General features: G+C 34.6%; 2 protein-coding genes across 3 annotated transcripts; both read right to left on the reverse strand.

The window, feature by feature from the left end:
• Positions 1-7,116: 7,116 nt before the first annotated feature.
• Positions 7,117-12,599, reverse strand: LOC144370410 (transport and Golgi organization protein 1 homolog). 2 transcript variants are annotated; one of them, XM_078031141.1, is made up of 7 exons: positions 12,522-12,599; positions 12,371-12,406; positions 12,227-12,294; positions 12,007-12,107; positions 10,662-10,738; positions 8,932-9,082; positions 7,117-7,923 (listed from the first exon to the last, which is right to left on the reverse strand). In XM_078031141.1, the coding sequence occupies exons 1-7, from the start codon at positions 12,564-12,566 to the stop codon at positions 7,646-7,648; spliced, it is 756 nt and encodes a 251-aa protein (XP_077887267.1). In that variant the 5' UTR covers positions 12,567-12,599; the 3' UTR covers positions 7,117-7,645. The 2 variants fall into 2 exon arrangements, with proteins under 2 accessions (XP_077887267.1, XP_077887268.1); XM_078031142.1 differs by lacking the exons at positions 12,007-12,107; positions 12,227-12,294; positions 12,371-12,406; positions 12,522-12,599 and adding an exon at positions 11,699-11,873.
• Positions 12,600-12,925: 326 nt separating this feature from the next.
• On the reverse strand, positions 12,926-22,779 carry LOC144370409 (transport and Golgi organization protein 1 homolog). Its single transcript, XM_078031140.1, has 11 exons — positions 22,691-22,779; positions 22,378-22,455; positions 22,180-22,290; positions 21,041-21,112; positions 20,757-20,861; positions 19,991-20,113; positions 19,787-19,892; positions 18,721-18,776; positions 18,542-18,632; positions 18,232-18,370; positions 12,926-13,547 (listed from the first exon to the last, which is right to left on the reverse strand). Exons 1-11 carry the CDS (start codon positions 22,739-22,741, stop codon positions 13,442-13,444), a joined length of 1,038 nt encoding a protein of 345 aa, XP_077887266.1. The 5' UTR covers positions 22,742-22,779; the 3' UTR covers positions 12,926-13,441.
• Positions 22,780-23,281: the final 502 nt, after the last annotated feature.

Genomic DNA, 23,281 nt, shown 5'->3' on the forward strand with positions numbered 1-23,281 from the left:
TGATCTTGTATATGTGACAACTTACTTTAATGCATTCTATAATGAGGCAAAATCCTAGAAGAGATCATAACAGAACATAGTTCGAAAGACTTACAAAAAATATTTCCTACTTATACACTCACTTTTGCTTTTGAGTTTGTATAGATTTTTGCTCTTTAGATTCCATCTAACGTGCAGACTAAACATACACATTGTCCTTAAAAGCAGCTACAGCCTTCAGGATGTAGATTAACAATAGCACCCCTCACCTTCTCCTACCCAGTCTATATTCATTTCTCTCCACAAAGCCCCATGTCCTATTTTCCCATCTCTCCTGCTTCAACCCCTTCTTCTTCCTGTGCTACTGAGGTATCTACTTAGGTGAGTCCTACAGAGGCAGATGAAAATCAGGGGACAGGGAAGTAGGGTGCATCCATAACACCCATGCCCTGAAAGCAATCCCGTGGGATGATGATGTGATTAAGGAACAAATTATACCATTTTACAGAAATAACTATAGTTAGTACAAACGGCTTATTTTAATCTATAGTTTTGCACCAAAGGAACAGATTGGTGCTGAAATTAAATGGAGGAACTTTTATCAATTGACCACAAAGAAAAACATTTATTTAAAGAACAGAATCCACAGCACTAATACTGGTACACTTTTAAATTCCGATGTTACCAGTTATCAAATATATAGTATACTGGAAAATATTTACATTGTTTGATAGGCCATTTGTAAAACTGCATACTCATTCAGAAAGTATACTTAAAACACAAAAATATTTAATGATGTTGTAAATGTTAAATTACCTTTGCATATGTTAAACTGAAATATTTTTATGTAAATATTTTTTAATTATTAAATGTACTAAATTGTTTTTGAGCTTTTTGAGACACATAAATGAATAACACATAAACACTGAGGAGTTATTAAATGAGTCCATGTTGCATTTGACTAAACTGAGATTTTAAAAACCAGAAAATTAAAACTATATATAACGTACCATCTGGTTGTTGTAAATTCAGGGTATGTTTTAAACAGTATAACCAGAATTTAGATAATATATATGAAAAATTATTCATTAACAAAAGGGTTTTTGTTTGCTGTTCTCATCCATTTTTGGTTCTTAACAGGGAAATTATGATAAGGTTAGGTTTAAAGGCTTTTCTAAATAAGTCATACTTGATCAAATTAGAAATTGGTGGCAGAGCTCCATTGTGGCAAATTAAATACTCCAGATTTTTTTTTTTTTGCATAGAAAAATATAGTGGGCTATTCCCTAAGAAAAACATGTTTGTTCTTTTTACCACTTCACTATGAAGATCAAGTTTTGTCCACTTGGCCATGTAAAGGCTTCCTTGTCCCCTTCATGAGGTCTCCTATCCAGTCTATATTCATTTCTCTCCACATACCCCATGAACTTCAACAACTGTCACATACTTGCTCACACCAAATAGGAATCTCTTAACCTGAGAATCTCCTCTCAGCTCTTTCCATGCCTCTTTAGGAACTGTAACCTTTGCAGTTTCTATATTTTCCGTCTGTATATGTGAATGCTCATAAGCAGAAACTTTTCTCCAGATCTGAGTGGCATAGATTTAACTCCTGTGCAAGATACTCCTGTGGCTTCAAGAAAAGAAGATACATATGTTCATTTTAATGTGGACATTGAGCTCCAGAAGCATATTGAAAAATTAACCAAAGGTTTGTAATTATCAGTTACTGACTTCTTAAGGACACAGTACTTATCTGGGTTTGTGTTCATAGTGTACTTAACACAAGATCTTATGTCACATAGTTATGAATATTGACTTAAAGTCAAATCAATTTTTTTAAAATATGAGAATTAGCAGTTGCATTATCTAGTTGTGTAATAATGTGGTTAAATATATTATTTGATAGGGAAGTTTTTCTCATAATACAGAGTTAAGGAAGCAGGTTCCCTAATAATTACCTTAAGTCCTTTTAGGAACCTAATGATTACTTTCTAACAGTTAAATTATTTTTTTTCTTTCAATAAGATGCATTGGGTAAAAAGATAGTATAACTGGCAGTTAGTTTGTAAGAATATGGAAAGGACAATCTGGGCGTGGTTGTTTCAGGAGGGAGAGAAATGCTATAAGGTAGAAATTTTTTTAAAGGAACTCTTAAATTTCTATTCTATCTAATATAGGTGCTTATTGAAACCATTTTTATAGGTACTGCTGATACTTAAGTAACTTCTGTTTTTCTTGTGGTATTTAATATTTTATATTCTTTGGTAGTTTATGATTCTACCTGTGTACATAACTTACATTCTTGCTATACAATTTTGTTGTACTTTGTAGAATTAAATGATATGGAGAAATGTCACTCAGACATGCTAGTACCAGAGCTTGGAGTGACAGCCACAGTGAGTTATCAACAGTTGTGTCATCAGACTGTTTGACACATTACTTTGTAAAATCATAGGCTTCTGGTGACACATAAGAAATGTGTGGTCTCTGGCTTATGTTGTTTGTTTTAATTCCTTAGGTGCAGCTATCTTCTTTGAATTCAAACACTATAAGCTTACAAAAAGGTTTACCAGCACCAAATGTTTTGCTTTCATGGAGATGAATGAGATTAAACCTGGGCCAACTGTAATAGAACTGTAAGTGATATACATATAGGATTCATACTGTTCTAATGGTTACTAGTTCATGTTTCTTCTTAGTCCCTCTTATCGAGAATGTAACATTGGAGTAGATCAATCATCAAAGTATTTAAAATCTATTGTGGTTACAGATACAAGAAACCCACTGACTTTAAAAGAAATTGCAGTTATTGACCAAGAAACCACTTTATCTTCATCTACATCAAACTTTGCACAAGGAATGATTCTGACATGAGTAATGTCTAATTTCTGTGAATTTTACCACTCAGTAGAAACCATCATAGCTCTGTGTAGCATATTCATCCTTCAGGAGGCAGGAAGTGAGCCGTACCTATAGGCCAGTGAGTCCATTGCAAAGCTGTACCACAGAACTAAAGTCCAGCACCTCATTGTTATGACTCCTTTGGATACAGGTTTATTGTAGATTTTGAAACTTGTTTTTACTTTCCTATTAATTGTGCAATTAATAGTCTGTTTCCTAATTTACCACTGTTCCTACCCTGCTTCCTGGAACAATACTGCTGTGGTAGGTATGCTCATCTTCAAACTTAATACAGCAATAAGAATGTGCTAGGATTTACACATTTGCTCACTTTTGCTCCAATATGGTCTTTTGATTTGAATTAACTTCAAACTTTTGAATTGAAGTGGGTAGGATAGTACCAGATTGCTTTGAAAGGAAATTGGATTAGTTATGGTCTGTCTTATAGGCTGTTCCTTAGAGCTGGCCTAAATTCACCCTCATCTGATAGTTCTACTTAGAAATAGTGTGCCTTGATCAGATCAATATCCTATATGGGAGTGTTCCCCAGATTGTAGCTGTGATTTTTTTTTCCAGATGACCAGATTGTTTTTCTGAAAGTGAGCACATTTTTAGTCATGTTGATTAGTTGTTCTACATCACATTGCTATTGTTTCTAGGGTTAACATTAATGATTCTAGGGTTAACATTAAAACCATCTCAGAATAATTACAAATTTGGGGGTGGGTTTACGTCTTCTAAATCATGTCATCTAAAAAATTGAGTCAGATGCTAATGAGATACTTTAGGAACAACTGCTGTTTTTCTGACAACTGATTGTGAAACCTTAAAACCTGCATACCTTGTCTTTATAAAGTGATGAGTATGTGTTGAGAGCCACAGCCAAAGGGGCCCCAGCAAACTTCCAGCTGCCAGCAAGCTTCAGACTGCCAGCTGATGATTGGCTCACAGTGGCCCCAGCAACATCTAGCTGATTGGCTCCTCTGCGGTGATGTTCATTGGGCTGTTTCCCTGCCCGTCAGACTGCCAGCTGATGATTGGCTCACAGCGGCCCCAGCAACATCTAGCTGATTGGCTCCTCCACGGAGCTGCTCATTGGGTGACTTCTTTGGCTCTGCCCACGCAACCCAGCCAATCGGCCTCAAGAGCAGGAGGATTGTGGGAGGCTGAGAGGCTGGTGTGGGGGTGAGAGGCTTGTGGAAGCCGGTGGTGGCAGTTGGGCTCTGAGGGTTTTTTCCCTGAGGAGCTGTTTTGTTTGGGGTTTGTAGTTCTAAAAATAAAGTTAGTTTCTTTTTGACAAGTGGCTCCTGATTTGTGCCAAGCCAGACTTCAGCAAGTATGAAAAATCTGGAAAGATATTTTATTTTTTTTAATATAGGTAGATATGACTGCCATTTATTTCCTATTTACATATATTGACATTCATATAAAAATATGCAGGTCATTAGCCTATTATAATTTCACTATTTACATTACTTTTAACTTGATGAGACATAAATAAAACTTTCATAGTACACAAGGTGCATATTTGATACACAGAACATAAAGATTTGTGAGGAGCTTTTTTTTGGGTTACATGTAGAACCCACGTATTTTAATATTCACTATTTTAAATGAACAATGCATGAAGGGAATGCAATACTTGGCCTATTTTTAAACTAGTGTAAACCCTAATCATACCATCCGTTTGCTTTTTAAAACAAATAACAGTTGTTTTAGCCCTTGCACTTCAAGAGATCTAGTCTTTAATTTTTCAGTTGTCTGTTAGGTCAGTTTTGTTTACTAGACTCATAAAACTATATGAGCCTGAAAGAATTATCAACCAAATTTAGTCTTTTCTTTCATCTGGATTGGGTTAATTTCACAAGTGCAAAAATAGTTCAGTCTACAGTAGTTCTAGGAAATGAAGAATTTGCCTTAATAAAATGTTCACTCAACTGAAACTCTGAGTAGTCAAAATTTCCAGACTGTAAACTTCTCAAGAGAAGGGCCTCATCTTCTCCATGTCATGTAAACTTTCCAAGGTGCTTGGCAGCAGTCTGTACCCTGTGGAGTACTCAGTACCTTTTTGTTTGATGTTACTGATGTTTGATATTGCTCCCTTAAAATCTGCTATTAAAATGTAGCAAAACGGATACATTGTTCTTTCTGTTCTCTCATACTATAAAACATGTATATCAAAGTGATAATTTAAAAAAAAACAAACTTTTTTTTTGGTTGTAGATGGACACAGTACCTTTATATTTATATGTGGTGCTGAGGATCAAACCCAGTGCCTCACATGCAACCCCAGCCCCTCAAAGTGATAATTTATATGAAGAAGCATTTAGCATCCTTCACATAAGAATGCTTTTTTTAACCTCTATTTATTTATGTGGTGCTGAGGATTAAACCCAGGGCCTTGCCTGTGCTAGGCAAGTACTCTACCACTGAGCCACAACCCCAGCTTCCACCAAAGAATGGGGTTATATGAAAAAAAAAAAGAGGATGCTTTGTATGAATGTCTTTCATCAGCATTAAACAAACTTAAATTGAACATTGTCATCAGCTTAGCTTTAATTCAGACCTGAATGACCAAACCTCCCCCCCCCAAAAAAGGTGATTTTATCTTGAAGCAGTTAACACAAAGCAATCTGTATCTCACAAATTAGTTGTTTAAATTTACTTTCTAGTGTGGGAGGAGATGAGTTACTGGACAATAATTACAACTATAGCAATAATACTTTCAGGTTGAAACACTACTGCTTCACAAATGAAATGATTTTAGTAACTAAATTCAAACACAACTTGCTGGAGAGGACTTCTAAAACTTTTGAGATACAAAAGTATACTTGAATCAAGGGACAGTATTCTCTACACAACCTGTATATGGGCAGCTACCTTGGGCTTTGCTACAGAAGTGGTACAATCAATCAGATGGATGTAAGGAGAGGCAACTATGGGTGGGTTCAGAACTGCTCAGATAAACTACGTAGAACGCATTATAACTTACTAATAGAATAAATACAAAAAAGGCTTTAGAGGGAAAACTACTGTTGCTTTGAATAAAATAATAAATCTGCCTTTTCTTGAAAATCTATCTTCCTAGCTGACATCACCTTTATTTAAATGCTATTTTAAAATTAGAAGTAACTTCAGCATTGCCTTGTGTCCTGTAGAGGTTGAAAGATACATTCAAAATGTGTTTGTGACTTAAATTTTATTTTACATGGTTAAAAATGGCATAAGCTATTATATGGTTTTCCTCTTACACACAGCTGCTGCTTCTAATATTAAATGGAGGTTATGTAGATAGAATTCGAGTCCTTTAGGAAGAATTCATTTTTATTCTGAGTTATCTTCAGTAGTTTAGAGATTTTGTTTCACAGAGATTTTGTTTCACACTGAAGCTTTTGCCCCTATTTTGAGAATACTTAGGGGACATAAAAAAACAATGATATGTTATGTTCTAGGTTTCAACAATCCTATTACTTTCTAGAATTTAAAAGAATGGAAGAATATGGTCTAGCAGTAAACAAAAGTATCAGGCTTTTATAATTTTATTTAAATCTTAAACCTCTTAAAATGTACTGTTAAAATTGCCGTAATTAAAATTACAGTTCTGGAGAGCTAGTTCTTAGAAACATTGTTTTAAAGACAGTAGTTACAGATTCAGGACTTGCTTTAATTGTTTTTTAAATAAAATATGTTTGAGTATCTATCAAAAAAAAAGAATTTAATTCAGCCCGTAGTTGCTGAGTAAAGACATTATAAGCCTTGGAGTTTCATTCATTCTTAGAGGATTATACTTTTCTAATTTTTTTATCATATTCCTTGAAAATCAGTGGGAAGGTATGGGAAAGAGAAGAGTGTGTTGTGTACATTTTTAAAAAGAAATTTCCATATTTTTTATAGACACAACATACCACCTTATATTTTACTGTTACAATGCAATAATGGCAAAAGCAGTAGCTCTTGCTACTAATGTAAACTCATTCTCAGAAAAGCATTCTCACATGGACAGTGGTTAGAAAAAAGTACATGAATGTGCTACAAAAATAGAGCCACAAGACTTCTCACAAGTAAAAGAAATCCTCTGTAGAAGTCCACAGTTGACCAAGGTCCAGCCTCCTTAACAGTGAGCAACAGGGAATATGCTGCCAAGTCACTATCTTCAGTTCTGAGAGTGCGTTTACATGCTTCCCCAATGGCACAAAATCTCATGACGATCCAATGAATCAACAGACACTTGGGAAATATTAATAAACAATTTTTATGAACTATTACAACAAAGAACTTCAGCAAGAAGGAAAATGATGTTTATGATCTTTGAGTAAACATTTTTAGCCCAACAGTCTCTGCGACCAGATATTGAAAGAGAAAAAAAAAATCAAGCTTATAAAACACCATTTCTCTGTTATCAACTGGAATACACTAATAATAGGATAATGGAAATACATGTTCTTAAAGCATTTCCACAGGAAATGTCCATAATTATGACATTCTAAATCATTTAGCAATTGTATATGCTACATTAACTAAAACAAAGGTATTCCTTATTGCACATTTTTAAATTGGAAGGATACTCTAGCTTAAGTGGGGGATATTTAGGGGGAAAATATTTTGGCTCAAAATGTATACTGCACCAAGGCAGCTTCATTCTGAAAACATAAACCATTTAAAATAAACTTTTATATTTTGAAGCCAATAATCCTTTAACTCTGATTAAGTGTCAGAGGTTAATTTTATGGGCCCTGTTTTTAAGGCCTGTGAACAGCCCTCACTACTCTTGAGAATTAGGTGGAGTTTCATCTTTAAAGCCTGAAGGCATTAAGTCTTTTGCAGCAGGTGGTGGCCCATAGTCTTGGGGACCATGAGTTGGAGGTGGTAATGGGGCACCAGGAATGAAGTACTCTCTTGGGCCAAATGAGCCTAAAGGTCTAAATGGTGCTGGTGCAGGTCCTGGAAAAAAATCACGAGGGTCAAAAGGCAAATCCCATTTTCCAGGTGTAACACCTGGTGCATATTCTCTGAAGCCTATTGGTGGACGCATACCAGGACCTGGAAAATAAAAAGGAAGTTATGTAAATACCAGAATTTTCTGAACTAGGGTGATTTCAAGTATGTTAATATAGTCTTTAATTTCTCCCAAGCCTAGAACATCAGCTGGTGAACATCCTGACTTGCCAGATGAGGCAAACTGAGATGGAACAAGTTTAGGTTATAGCCTTTGACCAACCAGCCATGAAGCAACATATTAAGGATTTAACATGGCTCTACCTAGCTCCAGGCTTGTCTTTTTTCTTTCCCTACTATATAATTGCAGAATTATTTCTATCTCACAAGAGCTCCATTTATATTTGGAAGTATTACCATGACAAGATGATAGATTATGAAATAAGAACTTTACTACATCAAAGAAATTTTGATAAAAGAAAATCTCACTATCTATTACTGTATCCATTAAAAATTCATGAAGTATTTCAGCATGGACTTTACACATGCCATCAGAATCAAGGTGCACGCATGCCCTCCTGGAAAAGGCCTTCCACAGCCACCTAATTAAACCAGGAACATTTATTAGGTAACTGTTAAATCCTCTTTAACACTTCCCTCTGACTTTTTTCAAGGTAAGGAGGGTTTGACTTTTCCTTTTCTATATTCTATAACCTACTGCTTATGCTTCCATTATGGGTGATTACAAACTTTATGTTATAGGATTTTCATATCTGTGACAAAATTTTAAGTTATGGCATGCGTCTCATCCACCTTTCCATCTATTGCAGTGCATATCAACAGATTTTCAACAAACATCTGCAGAAGTAATATTTCTGGCTTTTCTGTATATAGCCCCTTATCCTTGTCTATGAGAGATAGCTATTGCCTATCTCAGTATAAGATTATGTAGTGTCCCATATGTCCCAGAAAACTGGAGGAAAAGTTAAAATGTACTCAGCTTTATCCTTTCATTGTTAAGACCCGAGATAGCAACCAACTGTTTTAGCAAGCAATAGAAGTGGAAGATGAATGTGATTTATAAGTCAATCACTACTGTTCAGATCATCATACCAAATGGTGGAGGAATTGGCCGAGGCCCAAAAGGCCCACCGAGCTGAAGTGGCGGTCCATACCAAATGGGAGGTGGTGGAGGCCGTCCCATCGGGGGTCCCATGAAGGGTACCCCTGAGAAAGGAGGGGGCCCTTTCATAGCCATATGAACCTGCAATTTAAGATTTGAAAGCAGTTAAAAGTTTTAAAATTCCTATGTATTAAGAAAAAGTACCAATACCTATAAAAGCTAAAACCCAAAACCTGTCCAGAGAACACCATCAGTGCAACAAAACTCTACCCACCCCTCCTGTGTATTCCCACTGACAGCTTACAGAAGTTGGAAGGATGCCACAAGAGGGAGCAGTTTGTTACTGATTATATCTGCACAGGAAAGGGAAAGGCAAGAGGACTGGCAGGGGTTATTAACAGAGGTGATTTCTGACCAGTATGTCATGCTGTATTCACTACAATCTATTTCAAAGGGAGTCCCCCCATCCCCATCACTTCCCTTTCATCACAATAGCTCATTACTTCCATAATAAGAATGAACAGAATAAAATGAAAAATCCATTCTCTACTCATGTAATAATAGCTACTATTCTACTATATCTTCAGTAAGTCTTTCATATATTATTCAACCTCTGAGATCTTTAAGTAGACTGTCTTGTTTTAAATAAGAGGGAACAAAAGCAAATGGGATATCATAATTTGTTGAAGGCCACACTGCATATTAAAGAACTCAATCCCAGGTTTGCCTCCAAGCCATGCTTTTCCCACCTCTATTCCTCTCTAACAATGGGTCTTTGCTCTCTTTTAAATCTTCTACTACAAAGGGGTTTGGGGTCTTATCTAAGCTGCCCTTAGATTTCTCCAGAGATGTATATTCCTGGAATATATATACACTGGAACTTGAGAAGTATTTTCCATCACAGTGCTATATACACAAATTAGGAAGACAAGCCTTTAATATTTACTTTCATTTACTGTACACCATTTGAGATATTGATTTATCATTTCCTATGAGTAGTAGGTTTGAAACTAAACAATTAAAAATTTATTTTATTATAGAGCTGCAGAAGACCTACTAGATATAATAGCAACACAGTTACAAGAGAATACACTTATGTGAACAAATGAGACCATTTCTTGGGAGTGGCTCAAGAGGTCATTTCAGATGATCATTGTTTCACAGAAAATCTGATACCAATCTAATTCAAATCACTCAAAATAGGGTTTGCACAAATGGAGGAATTCTTAAATAACATTCTTCCAAACAAAAATAAAAATGATGAATTATATAATTTATAATGAATTTACTTTGCCTTAGAACATTCAACACAAAACACCATATAAAGTTAGAGTGATAACTTTTCACATTCTGTAGTTCATTATAGTTGTACACACTTAAGCAACATTCCCAAGTTAAAGAGAAAAGTAAGCTCAATATTGCATGCAGTTTAAAGCAAACAAGATCAGTGTCATGCTCTGAATATCCTTCCCATAAATGCACAGAATAAAACCCAATTCAGTTCTCAACCTCTAAGTACTTACTCCAACTGGATGCTCAGTCAAAGAAGTAAGGGTGGAGACTGAGGGGGTCTCAGGTTCTTGGGGAACAGTTTGCTTTTTAAAAAACAAATGGGATAGTACAAATAGAACACAAAGAAGGATAAAGCAAAGAGCAAGTACTGTAGGAAAGCTACATGTTCCTGCATGACCACATGATTCACAGTAACTACAGAACTTACCTTGCCCTCATTCGTCACCTTAGCTGGAGAAGAACTTCTGGAGCTGCTGTTCATGTGAGCTGGACCACATCCTGAGTCTGTTAGAGATCAAAGAATGGATTCAGACTATTCTAACATGAAAAGAATAAAAATCCTCCATCCACAATTACAGATTCTTTGAAATTACTTGGTCCCTTTACCAGAGGCAACGGGTTTCCCAGATGCCTCAGAAGACCAGTACGAGGTAAAGGTCCATCCATTGACCTTGGGAAAGAAAGATCAGAGCCCTTGTATGTATTTTTTAGAAGAAATAAACCACTGGTGGACAGGTCAGGGTTCAACAATAACTAGAAAGCAACATGAAAAATGGGTTGCCCAGGGGTTGGTGTCATAGCTCAGTTGTAGAGTGTTTGCCTAGCATGTGTGAGGCACTGGGTTTGATTCTCAGCACACATTTAAAAAATAAATAAAGATATCATGTCCATCTACAATTAAAAATATTTTTTAAATGGGTTGCCCAATACATAAATCACAATTTATGAAGAGACTTAAGTAAAATAAAGAACTGCCTTGGGTTGATAGAACAGGAGATTAATAAGTACTGGTCCTAAACTTTAAGCTATAGACTTAAAGTATGTGTAGGCTGGCTTTTCTTTAGTCTGTATAACCTGACTTCCAATCTTACCAAGACTACAGTCCTATTTAGAATTTGAAATAAGATTCAGTATTTCATGTTGGAAATATGAATGCTACATAAAGTTTAAGGCTACTTTTATAATATTTGGGAAAGGAACACCATAGAGATTTAATTTAAAGATAAAGGTTTACACTTCGCAGTGTAAAATTTAAAAGAAAAAAACAATACAGGGACCTCCAGGGGGAAAAAAAAATGTTTTCTATTCTAGAACAGATTTTCCAGAAAACATTCACTAAGATAAAGTAAGAAACTATCTTCTATATATTGTACAGGCCCAAATTCAATGTTTTCATTAGAATATTCAAAAGGGGAAAAAAAAACCTTGAAGCAGTTTACTATAAAGCAACATGTGAATGCTCACCAAATCCGTTTCTAGGCATATCTTTTTGATTAAGAGTAGCAGAAGGAGGTCTCCCAGCTGGCTCTGCTGTCAGTGGAGGGGAACATTCTCCACCACTCATGGGGGATGGACCAAAAGAGCCATTATGGCTCAGTGGACCTAAAGACCTTACTACTTTAAGGCAGCCTTCTCCCTGACACCAACCCTCACCTCCTGCTTTAGCAAATCATTCAGATTATTTCATAACCATTACACACAGAAATAAAAAGTAATTTACATACATTCTGCACCAAGAAATAAAATAGCTCCTTTTACAAAGTGCCCCCTACCTCTCTGAGGAGGATTTTGTAAATCTGGTCTTCCCAGCATAGGTTTTACAATCCCGGGTTCATCTTGACGCACTGCGATCTTTTGGGTCATTTCCAATAGTCTTGAATATTGAGAAAGAATGGACTGAATTATGAAACAGCAATCTATTCCTTCATAGATAATATCTAGCATAACCTTAAAACACTATAAAACATATAGGAAGATACCAAAATCACATACTTCTGTCTCAAATTAGCAACTTCCCTTTTCTCTTCAGCTATAGCTCTTTCTGCAGAACGAGCTTTGAGCTATTAAAGAGAAAATATTCAAATTCAGTAGCAGTAGGCTATGCACAAAATAAAGAAAAGGGGGAAAAAATCTTACCCAATTATCATGAGCTTTCTTCTCATGCATAGCAATCTGAAAAAGACAATACATTAAAAAATATGTTTTTAGGGACTCATTATAATAGCCTATAATTGTCTGTATTAGATATCAAGAAATTCTGCAACTACAGGACAGTATTAATTACTACCTGGTTTTTAAACGAGTGCTTGGTTTTCTGTAATGCTTCTTCCATCTCTTCAATTCTCCGACTAAGAATTACAACAATTGAATAACATTTGAAACATTTCTGACCATTTTCCCTTTATTCCATCAGCTATACTTTTAAAGACTTTATCATACATAAGAAAAACATTTCTATAGTTATATGAATCCAGTGTGATCAAAACTAATACTACAGGCCAGGTGCAATGCCACATGCCAGTAATCCCAATGATTAGGAAGCTGAGGCAGGAGGATCACAAGTTCGAGGTCAGTCTCAGCAATTAAGTGGGAACCTATGCAACTGAGACCCTGTCTCAAAGTAAAAAAAAAAAAAAGGTCTAAGGATGTAGCTTAGTAGTAAAGCACCAAAAATAAATAAATAAATAAATAAAATAAAATAAAGACCCAATACTAATAACTTCTTTATCATTTAATTGCTAGAGATTCTGAATGATAAATTATAATTTCCTTAACTGTTCATCAGTGTGTTCTCAAGTAATTCTGCTAGAAATATCTTCCTCCTTAAAACTTTTTTTCTTTTTTTCAAATTATATCCATAAAAGATTTCCAAGGTCTATCAAATGCCACACTTTTGTGGGTCTTGATACATCACACAGCAAACTGATTTCTTAAAGAATTACTACAACATACAAAACCCCCAGAACTGTTTGCATTGACCAAGTTCCCTATGGTCTTGCCCATTGGGTATAAGTAAATTTTTGTTAACATTTTTCATTTGTAAAGTTGAAATTTATTTTTTCTCCTGTGTGAATTGAATGTATTCATATCCTCTCGTTATTTATACTTCCATGCTATTTTCTTCTATCTACATAATGTAAAAAAAGATTAAAAAAGAAAGCCACCACTAGTTTATTAGACATTGACACCCTCCTTTAGAAACTGAACTCACTTGTAATTTTTAACTTCCTGTACAGCGGAAACCACCTTTTCATCTGCAGCTGACAGCTGCTGCTCTTTTTCTAGTCTCTCATATTCTTCTTGGCTCACTTTCCTAAAATAAAGCCAGTTATCAAATCAAAAGTTTCTCTCTGTGAATATCACTTCCCACAATTCTATAAAATGCTTAGGCACATAAAATAGGAATTCAAACCTGCAATTTCGTAAATCAAACTCTGGCAAATCACTTACATTTTCTAATTTTTCCTCTTAATTCTCTATTTACCAGTAAATAAAATAAATGTGAAAACAACATGTGCCCCAAGGGCAAGTCTCCTGTGTGTAAGATAATAAAAACTCACTTTACTTCAATGTGGAAGATCAGGACTGATAAACCTAACATAATTAAACATATTAGGATAAAGCAAGGGATAATTCTTTTCTCGTTTCTGCCATGGGTAGGACACTAAGTATATCTTTGTCATGGAGGAACTCTTTTCTCAATCCAAGACTGGTACCATAATAAAGATATAGTCAATCAAAGAAAAAATCTTCTAGAATATGTCTTTTAGCTATGCAATTAGCCACAGAACATTTTTCACACTTTAGATATATATTTCAAAAGAATTGCAATTAAGCAAAAAGACAAATCTGAGTTTTGATAATGTCTGTCAACCAGAAAAAGAAGCCAAACTGACCCACGATCAGAGTATTATCTACTGACAAGTTTTAACTCTGATCATGAAACTCAAGATGTTCATCTACTGAGACAAAGGTAGCCACATTTAATGATTTTAAAAATACTATTTTCTGCTATCCTTGTACTACTTTAGCCATAGTTCCAATTCAAAAGATAATTAACTTGAAACTTAATTTTCCATAAATCAGAAGAACTATAGTAAAAAAGGATTATTGATACCAAATAGAAAAAGGGGATTATATATTCTTATATAGCTTCTCATTTAATTCTTCAGCAAGTATTTTATGAGTGGCTATAATATACTAGTTACCTTGTAAGATGCTAAAGAATAAAAGAGCTCACTGTTTCAGGTATAAATGACGCCTAAAGGAATATAATAATTTTCCCCACTGGCTTAAGAAGGAATATGGAGAAAACTGAATCTTGAAGGACAGAGAGAATTTTGTTTCCAATTACCAAAGAGTTAGTCTGAGAGCACTAAGAACAATCAAAACATCTTTATAAGAATATAAAATTGTGTTTGAAAGGATACAAGCTAAAAAGGCAGTGAAGATATATGTATGTGTCCAAGATCCATTAGAAAAAGGAATCTCAGAATTACAAGTAAAGCTGGCACTTTAAGGTACTTTTCTCCTAGGTTTACCCACATATTGAAGATAACACAAAGATATAATGAGTCTGAACTAAGCCTTCATCAAATTCCTGGGCTTAGAGGAAAAAAGAAGTGTTTGGGGCTACAAATAAAGGGACCCTTAATAAAAGCCCTAGCCTTTGAGTTTAGATTAGAAAGTACTGCACACTTAAGTGATGAACAGGCAAAAAATCCAAAAGGAACAATACTGAAACATTGAAAAGACAAGTCATTTTTGAATTATCTTAATTGCTGACTAAGTTTGAAGTGACAATCTTACTCAAGTAACCTCAACACTTTTCTATAAGAAGATAACTTCATCTTAGTCCTCAAATTTCATGTATAATTATCACAACAATGTTAGCCAATCAAAACTGACCAGGCACTCCATAAGACAAAATTCTGTGAGAAAAAATCCCACAGAAAAGGAAACCACCTAATGGGGTTAACCGCACATGTTTTAAAATCACTGTGCTTTATATAGTCAAAAAAGTAAAGTCAAGATTATGAATTTCAGGTCTGGGAATATAGTTTAGTTGGTAGAGTGCTGCCTTGCATGCACAAGGCTCTGAGTTCAAACCCCAGCACCACAAAAGAGGAAAAAAAAGATTATGAATTTTGTCAAAGGATTAGAAACTATAAAACCAAGAAATAGTTGGGTGTGGTGACCTACATACAGTCGAAGATACTTGGAGGCAGAGGCAGAATGATGAGATTAAAGATAGCTTGGAAAGCAGTAAGACACTAGTCCCTTATGAGAAAAAGCAAGGAGTCTGGGGAGGTAGCTCAATAGTAGAGCACATGGCTCAAGGTCCTGGGTTTGAGCTGTAGTACTGAAATAGGACTGGGGTTGTGGCTCAGTGGTGAAGCACATGCCCCACATGTGTGGGGCACTGGGATCAGTCCTCAACACCACATAAAATAAATAAAATATTGTGTCGGGCTGGGGATGTGGCTCAAGCAGTAAGGCACTCGTCTGGCATGTGTGCAGCCCGGGTTCAATCCTCAGCACCACATACAAACAAAGATGTTGTGTCCGCCAAAAACTAAAAAATAAATATTAAAATTATCTTTCTCTCTCTCTTAAAAAAATCCTATAAAAAATAAAATAAAATATTATGTCCATCTACAACTAAAATAATATTTTAAACCCTGAACTTTTTAAAATCCTAAACTCAATGAATGATTTTAACATCAGATTTGGGAAGTAAAATAAATCCTACCGCTTTTAAGACAGGTCAGAAGAAAATATCCAGAAGAAGTAAATCCAGAATGTAGGAGGCAGGGGAAATCAAATTCTAATATGCATTATTATAATCAGAAGAGAGAATGAGGTAAAATCAACATTTAGAAAAAGACTCGAAAATTCAAGAAATGTTTAATGGTCCCAAGCAACATAACTGCAAGAGGAAAAAGTGGGTGGGGTGGGGAAAACTACACCTAGGCACTTCCCAATACAACTGTTAAAAAAAGAGAGAAATGACTACAGGAACTAGGGGAGGGAGATAAGACCAAACAACAATGATAATGGACTCTTTAAAGAAAAAAAATTAAAACAGATGGTAATTAATTGGATATTTTCAAATTGCTAAAACTAAGTAACAGTCAAAATTCAGTAGCCAAAAGAAATATCCTTTAAAAATGGAAACTGGTTTTAACTCTAATCATGAAGTTCATGTCAACCTAATACAGACTATAAAGGTAGCAATATTTAGTGGATAAAATACTATTCTCTGTTTATCCTTGTACTACTTTGATACACTAATCAAATCTATCATTAAAGGACAATGTTCAAATAGAATGAAAATAATTTCAAATAAGAAACCAACAGTGTAGAATGCAGAACTACAGAAACTTTAAATATGTGTATAAATTGAATGAATGTCTTGTGGAGTTCAAAGTATATGAAGTACTAACATACGATACCACAACAGTTATCTGATTCAGGAGCTACTTAAAGCGCATAAAAACAAGTAATAAGCCTATTAATCTATGTCAGGTTTTTATTAAATCCAGAATATATACCAAGGCCTTTAAATTATGAGAAGATGAATAAAATTATAATTATAATTATATAATTATAATTCCATTATAATTTATAATTACATCAAGCTTATACAGGTGATGAGGAAAATAATTAAAAATATTTAAACTATTAAAAAGATACAAGGAAGAAAAAAGAACAGGTCATCAAATAGAAAGCAAATTCTTCATAAACCACAGGCACATATTGACATGGACAGACTTATATTTTAGAAAGTCCACTCAAGCGGCTATAGAGAAAATTACTAAGAATTTGAAATAAATTATATAAAAATATAAATAATGGAGAATGAAGACAGATGACCTAGGTTAGAAACAGAAAATATGACACAGGCATGAACTAACATAGTACCTGGGGATGAGAAAAAAAGAGTACAAACCACAGATGATGACTGAATTAATTTTGGAGGAGTTGAGGAAAATAGTGCTACAATTTAACTGCATTACAAAGAAAATTAATTGCCATTTAGGTCATTCATATTACTAGTAGGGACAGAGAAAACAAGTGTTCTTTTGAAAAAAAAAGTGATAAAATGAGAAATGTTTCTTTGAAACAGGCCAGGCATTTAGAACTGGCCTGAACAAAAATTTGAGATTCTAAAAAGGTCACTTGGAGATCACAGAATTTTAGAAAAGTTAATGGAAAGGTTTCAATATTTAATGCATTAATTAGGCAACAGAAGTCAAAATACCTAAAAATAGTTAGGTCTATAAGAAGGTCTGTATATATATATCTTGTTAATAAATCAGGTGCAAACAAATAAAATCTGACACAAAAAAACTATTTTTAGAGAATTCAAGTATTTTTGTGGATTAAAAACTTCAAATGAACTTCCAAAAAATAACTAGCTCCACATTGAGAAGATTAATATATAAATATATACTACAAACAAGTACTTCTGTAATCGTAACTCCTAAAATCCTTGCCACAGTTCAATTTTTAGTGTGAACATCTGAGATACTCAAGTCCAAAACTTGTACCATCAATAAGTAAATATTATTCCTTTTTGAAGTTTTTATTCTACTAAAACATGTCATTCCAAAACACTCAGTATTTTTAAAGGTCCAGAGTTAGAGATACAAGTTCAAAATATTAGAATTACATAACTGATCACAATGAAAGGAAATTAAAATAAATAGTGGGATCATAGAAAGGGTCTAGATCTTTGAGAGGTATTTCCACATCAGTGACTGTTAATACCAGTTTACCACTTCTTGCCTTCATATGAATTTGACAATTGATTACGATGTCCTCACAGCCTTAGTTTATGGTTCCAACTACCTCAGGACTCTTAAGACTGATGATGGAAAGAAAAATGCAACTTATAGGAAACAAAACACAAAGGAAAAAAGACAAATCTCTACTAGATAAAATTATCTGTTAGTTCACACAATGATAACAATAACAAACAATGGAAATCTTACTTTTTTAGTGCTATCTCATTTTGCTGGTAGAGTTCATTTAAAATCTCCACTTTCTGCCTAAGAGTTTTGCATTCCTCTTCCAGTCCAACTTTAGAAGACCGCAGTGAATTGCAGTCACTTTCTAATTTCTTTATTTGGTCTGTAAAGGATAAAACAGCTTATCTCTATATGTGTACAAGGACTTAAGAACTTGTTTGAGGGAGTAGTGCCAAGAAAAGTAAAAAGCATGAAAGCAAGAAGCCATTCTTTATCTTTCCAATAAATTTTTAAGTCTTTCCAACATGGCAATTTCTTCTCAAGAAGAACCCACCTTCTAGATTACATTTTGTGGACATTGAGGCTCTTAGCTTAAGTTGTAAAAGTTTTAGATCCTCTTCAACTACTGATATTGTAGTTTTTGTCTAAAAATTGCAGAAAAGAGAGGTATTCTTAAAAGTGAGGCACAGGAAGAATTCACAGGTACTATGGGACTCTTACAAAGAACTATACCTGAGAGACATCCATCATCTGCTTAATTTGATCTTTGATCTTCTCGTTCCGATCACCTAAAAAACAAAAGACTTTAGCTTTTTCTTTCCTTACTTTTAACTCTATATTCTCCTAACTTCCCTAAACTAAAGAATGATTGTGTTCAAACACTGGAAGAAAAAAATCAATTAAATAATTATACTGATTAGACTAATGACTTTTAAGAGAATTGCAAGCTTAGATTTAAAAAAAAAAAAGAGAGAGAGGTGAATTTCAGACTGGGGTTGTGGCTCAGTGGTAGAGTGCTCACCTAGCATGTGTGAGGCACTGAGTTTGATCCTCAGCATAAAAATAAATAAAAGTACTGTGTCTGTCTTAAAAAAAAAAGGTGAATTTCTAGTTTGCACAACTAAAATGTTATCTATGCTATTCTTGTAAGATAAAAAGCTTTTCTTCTCTCTCAGATCTATCTTCACCTGGGCAATAAGTGTCTTGTTTAGAAAGATTCAATCCTCTATTTTCTCCCTGAATCTACTACCAGGTGTGGTTTGAAATACTTGCTATGTAAGCAATATCCAACTTGGGAGAAAACATCTGGAAATATTTTCCTCATCAGTAAACACTGTTACACTCCCTCTCTAGCTTTCTGATAGTCTCTAGCCTCTGTTCTCACAGCCTTAGTTTATGGTTCCAACTGTCTCCGGACTGACTGTGGACCTTAAAACCACAGAGCCATAGAGATGATGAGTATCAAAATCAAGTATCATCTGCATAAGTTAAGAAATAAATTTCTCTTACTGTACAATGTTCAATACTTAGAGGTATAGGATATGACTATTGTAGCTGCAGTGTACTTACTAGTTTTCAATAGGATAGAAAAAGTCAGTGTTCTTCACATGCCTATTGCTACATTATACCCCAACAACCCACCTCTGCCAATGCAACAGACATATCTATAGATCCAGTGATATGTGTCTACAACCCTGAAGCTTAAGAAGAAATTAAGCCAGCTGAAAAGTGGCATCTGTATACTTAATTAAAGACAGGAAAGCAAAAAAGGATTCAACCTCCCTGAGACTGATCTTACCTGCTAACTCTCCATTGGTTAATTCATCTGACTCATCTCGACTTTGATCCTCAGATTCAGATTCACATTGAAACCGATTCAACTGTGTGATGTGATTAGTCAAAGCCTAGAAAAGAAGCAAAAGGTTGGAAGACTCTCGATTTTAATTCAGAAGATTTCAGGAGAATTCATGAGATGAAACATGTATTTGGAGTATAAACTTACTTTAATAGTATCATCTTTTTGACTAAGAGCTACTTGTAAATCTTTCTGGGTCTTCTCAAATGATTTCATTTGTTCACTGAGCTCAGCGTGTGATGTACTCCAGTCTTTTACTTCCTGCTGCAACTGAAAAGTCAAAACACATGAATTCCTATGGGTTAGGGAGGGGTTTCTGCACTGGATATATCAGGACTACAAGACTTAGACAAAGAAATAGAGAGCCATACTCCTCGGTGGCCTGCCTCAATCGAGGGGGTTGAGACCTTGGTTAAGGAAGAGGGCAGAGTGGCCCCAACTCTCACAGCTGCAGTAAGAACATCAGAGCTATCAGGAAGTTGAGCCTGTTTATTGCATTCCCCAGAAAATTGCTGCCAATTCAAATAATTTATCTCCAGCAGGAATGGCTGGGCACATATGACTGTCTCCTAAATTTAGATTCCTTATCATGTAATCTTCCCTTGGCCGGTGAATCAGTAACTATTCAAAAGAGGATCATAAAATACTTAATTTTCTGGTTTAAAAAGTTTCTTTGAGGCTATGCAAGTTAATAACTGATTGACATTTGATAAGAAAAGCAATAATCCAAAAATCCAAAACAGATGGAGACCATATATATGCACTCAATTTGGGGAGCATTGTTTAAACTTTGCATATCTAGAAAAGGTCCTACATGAAAATTCCTTACCTCAGAAACAGATCCAAGAAAGATACAAGATAATGATATTCACTTCTCTAGTTTACATTATGTATGACATCAAATTTTCTTTACCTGCTCTTTCTCCTTCTTAAGCATGGTATTTTCTTTCTGAAGCTGACAGCATTTCAACTTCACCTTCTCTTCACGAAGCTTAGCTTCAGTAAGGAGAATTTGAAGCTAATGAAAAACACTACAGTAAGTGAATTAATTCCAAAGAAGAAACAAAGTTATACTTTCCCAAACAAGACATCATATAGTTCTCATTTTTTGCACATTTTAGCACACCTCAAATTTTTGGTCCGCAACAAAACTAAGATGTAGTACTAATATCCGTTAGCAATAGTTGGCAGCTTTACCTCTGAAAGTTCAGAAGTATTTACTGAAATGACATCTTTAAGCTTCTCTATAGATTTCTTATTTTCCATTATCTGCCAGGTAAAAACAGAACACAAAATATGCATTAGGATTTCAGTAGAAATACTGATATGTGTGTGTGTGTGTGTGTGTGTGTGTGTGTGTGTGTACGTACACATACATATATATACTAAAAAAGATAAACACAACAAAATTTTTGTCAAGCCATCCCATTACATTTCAGGTAAATGCAGGGGATCCAGCTTTGGACTAAGCAAAAAATCAAAAACTGAAAGAGATGAGGGAAAATGAAGTCATAAATATTTCATGGCATCCACAACCTTACTGTTTATGAGATAACCAGAAAAAAAGTTCAAAGTATAGAAAATCATAATGCAATAAGTAAATAAAATGTTTTAAAGCATAGAAAATTAACTAATTAATTACTGTTTCAAGTAAACCAGTTCAAATTAGTATTTTTTTTTCTAGTGATAGAGAAAAAAATTTCCCAAGATCATTTTTAAAATTTTCTTATCATAAGTAAAAAATGATAAAAATTTAAGGAAGAATAGACTAATCTCACATACAGAAGAATTCCAAAAAAATTATAAAGATACTTGCTCCTTAAGGAAGTGGACATAAATCTGCAATCTTTGTTTGCAATGCCTGGGATTGAATCCTGGGCCTCATGCATGCTAGGCAAGTGCTCTACCATGAGCTGCATCCTGAGCTTGTAACTCTTCATACTTTAACTGTGGGCTGTGCATGGTAACTTCCAAAGAATACAATATGAAAAGGATTGGAAAGAATTTTTACAGTGGAGAAATCTGATAAATACTACCTCAGCTAGGTGATCAAGCTTACTTGGGGGTAGGATATTTCAGAACACACTCTCTACCATCTTTTGCAACTTTTATGTAATTACAGAAACTTATAGAAATTGAAAATGAAATATGTAAGTAAAAATTTTTTAAGTTGTTGTATCAGTACTTAAAAGTTCCACAAAATGGGCAGAAGTGGGTTCAACTTCCTTGACTCCTAATCTTACTTTAGTTAACAGCTGGACTAAGTTCAACTTAACCAATTTTACAAAATATTTCAAAAGCCAAATTGCAGTAATACTTAGCAGCAAAACTCTTACCAAGTCCTGATTCTTAGCTTTCTGTTCTCTCTCAGATTCTAACATAACATGAAGACTTTTAGCTCCCTCATCCAGAAGTTCTTTAGCTTTTTCAAGAAGCTTCATTTTATCCTGGAAAAAAAAGGTGTCAAGATTACTCACTCATTACATTTACTTTTGAGTTTAGAATGTAATTCCCCCCAAAGAAGGGATTTTTACCTTATAATTAGTTGCTTCATCAGAAAGAATCATATTTTGTTTCATGGTCTCTTGAACCTGTTTCTTTGATTCCTTCATCTATGTAAATAAAGCATTCAGAATTAAGATACACAAATTATAGTGCTACCATACAAGTTACTTCCAGACAAGTGACCCTTTCCAGAAGAAAGCAGTACTTAATACATATGACTGTTTAGAATTTGGATGATTTGTAGGAAATAATGAAACAAAAATTTTAAAATATGATTTTTAAATTAAAACAGGTAGGAATGATTCAAGCTAGAACCAAGGGAGAAGAAAAAAATAATTATACCTTCTGTTCATAATTTGACAATTTCTGCATTAGTTCTTCATTTTCTTTCATGAAATTGTTCACCTTTTTGGAAATTTGCTGTTCATTGACTAAAAGGGGGAAATACACAAGATTATTACAATCACTAAATGAAATTCAATTACTCAATCTACTAAAAGCAAAGACATGTTATATGATACTATGAGGAAATACTTCTTAGCATAACTATTCTGCTTTTAAAAAGCAATCTATGCTTATTAGCAATAAGAGTATAAAAATTATTAGAATTTAAGAAAAATATAAGAACAATGATATTTTGCTGGGTGCAGTGGTGCACACCTGTAATCCCAGTGGCTCAGGAGGCTGAGCTAGAAGGATTCCAAGTTCAAAGCCAGCCTCAGCAAGAGCGAGACACTAAGCAACTAAGTGAGACTTGGTCTCTAAATATAGGGGGTTGGCGATGTGGCTCAGTAGAGTGCCCCAGAGTTCAATCCCAGGAACCCCTCCCATCCAAAATGATATTTCAATTTAAGCTTATTTCACAGATGGGAAATACAGTAAAGTGTTGTAGCTTGATATTCCCCCCTTCTCAAAACACTTTCTTTTCCGAAA

This window comes from Ictidomys tridecemlineatus, chromosome 14, assembly GCF_052094955.1.
Source record: "Ictidomys tridecemlineatus isolate mIctTri1 chromosome 14, mIctTri1.hap1, whole genome shotgun sequence".
In the NCBI taxonomy this organism is placed as follows: Eukaryota; Metazoa; Chordata; class Mammalia; order Rodentia; family Sciuridae; genus Ictidomys; species Ictidomys tridecemlineatus.

Excerpts from the sequence above, each read along its gene's own strand:
- LOC144370409 (XM_078031140.1), bottom strand. The coding sequence starts at position 22,741 with ATGAAAGAAAATGAAGAACTAATGCAGAAATTGTCAAATTATGAACAG. Across the intron at positions 18,777-19,786 it reads AACCAATGGAGAGTTAGCAG|GTGATCGGAACGAGAAGATC; the intron begins GTAAGATCAGTC and ends TTTGTTTTTTAG. Across the intron at positions 18,371-18,541 it reads CACAAAATGTAATCTAGAAG|ACCAAATAAAGAAATTAGAA; the intron begins GTGGGTTCTTCT and ends TATCCTTTACAG.
- LOC144370410 (XM_078031141.1), bottom strand. The coding sequence starts at position 12,566 with ATGGAAGAAGCATTACAGAAAACCAAGCACTCGTTTAAAAACCAG. Across the intron at positions 12,295-12,370 it reads AGAAAGCTCATGATAATTGG|CTCAAAGCTCGTTCTGCAGA; the intron begins GTAAGATTTTTT and ends TCTCTTTAATAG. Across the intron at positions 10,739-12,006 it reads ACAAAATCCTCCTCAGAGAG|ACTCAGGATGTGGTCCAGCT; the intron begins GTAGGGGGCACT and ends GATCTCTAACAG.